Source organism: Cynara cardunculus, assembly GCF_001531365.2.
Source record: "Cynara cardunculus var. scolymus isolate 2C chromosome LG 8, CcrdV1, whole genome shotgun sequence".
Classification (NCBI taxonomy): Eukaryota; Viridiplantae; Streptophyta; class Magnoliopsida; order Asterales; family Asteraceae; genus Cynara; species Cynara cardunculus.
In genome coordinates, this window is record NC_037535.1 from 19012441 (window position 1) to 19014078 (window position 1638).

A 1638-nucleotide genomic window follows, 5' to 3' on the forward strand; every position below is an offset into this window, starting at 1 on the left:
GTATAAAGAAGGATTACACAATGGACCCAATATACATACATACAATTTAGAAAACATAAATAAATTATTTGGTATGAAGTTTTGCATCTCCACAATGACATGAAGTTGCTCTATTCCTCAAATATGCATATATTCTCCATTATCATATCAAGGTTTGAAAGCCGAGAATACTACAACTGAGTTGTGTCCGCCAATACCAAATGAATTCGAAATGGCTGCATCCAAAAGCATTTGAATAAGTTAACAGACCATGTTGCTGCTAATAATGAATGAGGGAGAATCRGATCGGAAACAAACTCACCAACGTTGATTTCATGTTGCTGCTTTCGATTTACAACTGTGTCGAATTCTATTCCTGGTTCTTGGTTCTGCAGATTAGTGAAGTAAAACATGAAAATCAAAGAACAAGAAAGGGAAAAGGTAGGAGTGTAGGCATGATCATGCACATACGAATTGATTAATGGTGGGATGCAACCATCCTGTCTGAATTGCTTTAATTGTGGCAATGGCCTCCAGACCTCCGGCTGCTCCCAAACTGTGTCCGATCATAGACTGGAACATAAACAAGAAGAGAATATGAMTACAATATCATGTTGTAGGGACAAKTACATRTTTGGACCATTATCTGGTTCACCTTGGTARCGTTCATCTTGATCCCTACAGTGTTCTTGAATACCTTCTTGAGAGCGTTTATTTCTGCCAAATCGCCAACCACTTCGGAAGTTGCATGTCCATTGATATAATTTACCTCCTCTACCRAGACACCAGYAKTCACAAGGCTGCTTTGAATGCATGATGAAAGRCAAAGCCCATCAGATCGTGGATTCGTTATATGATAARCATCAAAATTTAYTGCACCTCCCAAGTATTCGGCAAGAATGGGTGCTTCCCTTTTCTTTGCATGTTCTAAACTCTCCATAACCTACAAAGAGACCATAAAATGATTCAAAAATAAGCAGCACGATGAACTCCAGAACTATATATATTCTTCACCCAATCATGCATCATTGAATGTTGTTGTAGAATTTCTACAACCAATCGAACATATCAATCAGAGATGAAAAGCAGAGGTAGTGAAATTACCAAAACACCAGCACCTTCACTCATAATGAAGCCATCTATATCTTTGTCCCATGGTCTGGAAGCAGTCTTGGGATCATCGTTTTTTGTAGACAACACTCTAAGAGCWKAAAGACTTGTCAACCCTATGGGAACAAGGGAAGCTTCAATGCCACCAGCGATCATCATATCAGCCTTCCCTTGACGGACATGATTTACAGCTGCACAGAAGCAAAAATTGGAGGTCGCACAARCAGCTGAAATGGAAAAGTTTGATCCCATAAAACCAACAATAGGAAGTAGGATTACACTAATAAAAGACATCGWCATATTCCATGAGTCTGATGCTCCCTGAAAGATTACATCAACATTCACCACAGTCAAGAAAATACCATACCATCACCAATAGTTTACCCAGGAATCCGTCATCAGCTGGTTTTTCCATTCAGAGATCAAGAACCCAAAAACAGGGAAGCCAGGCAATAGGTATAGATATCAGTGGTAAGTTTGTCTTCAGTGGTCAAACAAAGTCATTCAGAGGTTCCAATATTGATATAGATATCAACAATGCTTATATTT

The 1638-nt window shown here is 38.8% G+C and overlaps 1 protein-coding gene across 1 annotated transcript; it reads right to left on the reverse strand.

The window, feature by feature from the left end:
• LOC112516459 (3-oxoacyl-[acyl-carrier-protein] synthase I, chloroplastic-like) lies at positions 1-1505 on the reverse strand. The gene is made up of 5 exons (XM_025123506.1): positions 1084-1505; positions 635-922; positions 451-552; positions 302-368; positions 1-215 (listed from the first exon to the last, which is right to left on the reverse strand). The coding sequence occupies exons 1-5, from the start codon at positions 1387-1389 to the stop codon at positions 148-150; spliced, it is 831 nt and encodes a 276-aa protein (XP_024979274.1). The 5' UTR covers positions 1390-1505; the 3' UTR covers positions 1-147.
• Between the last annotated feature and the right edge of the window lie 133 nt (positions 1506-1638).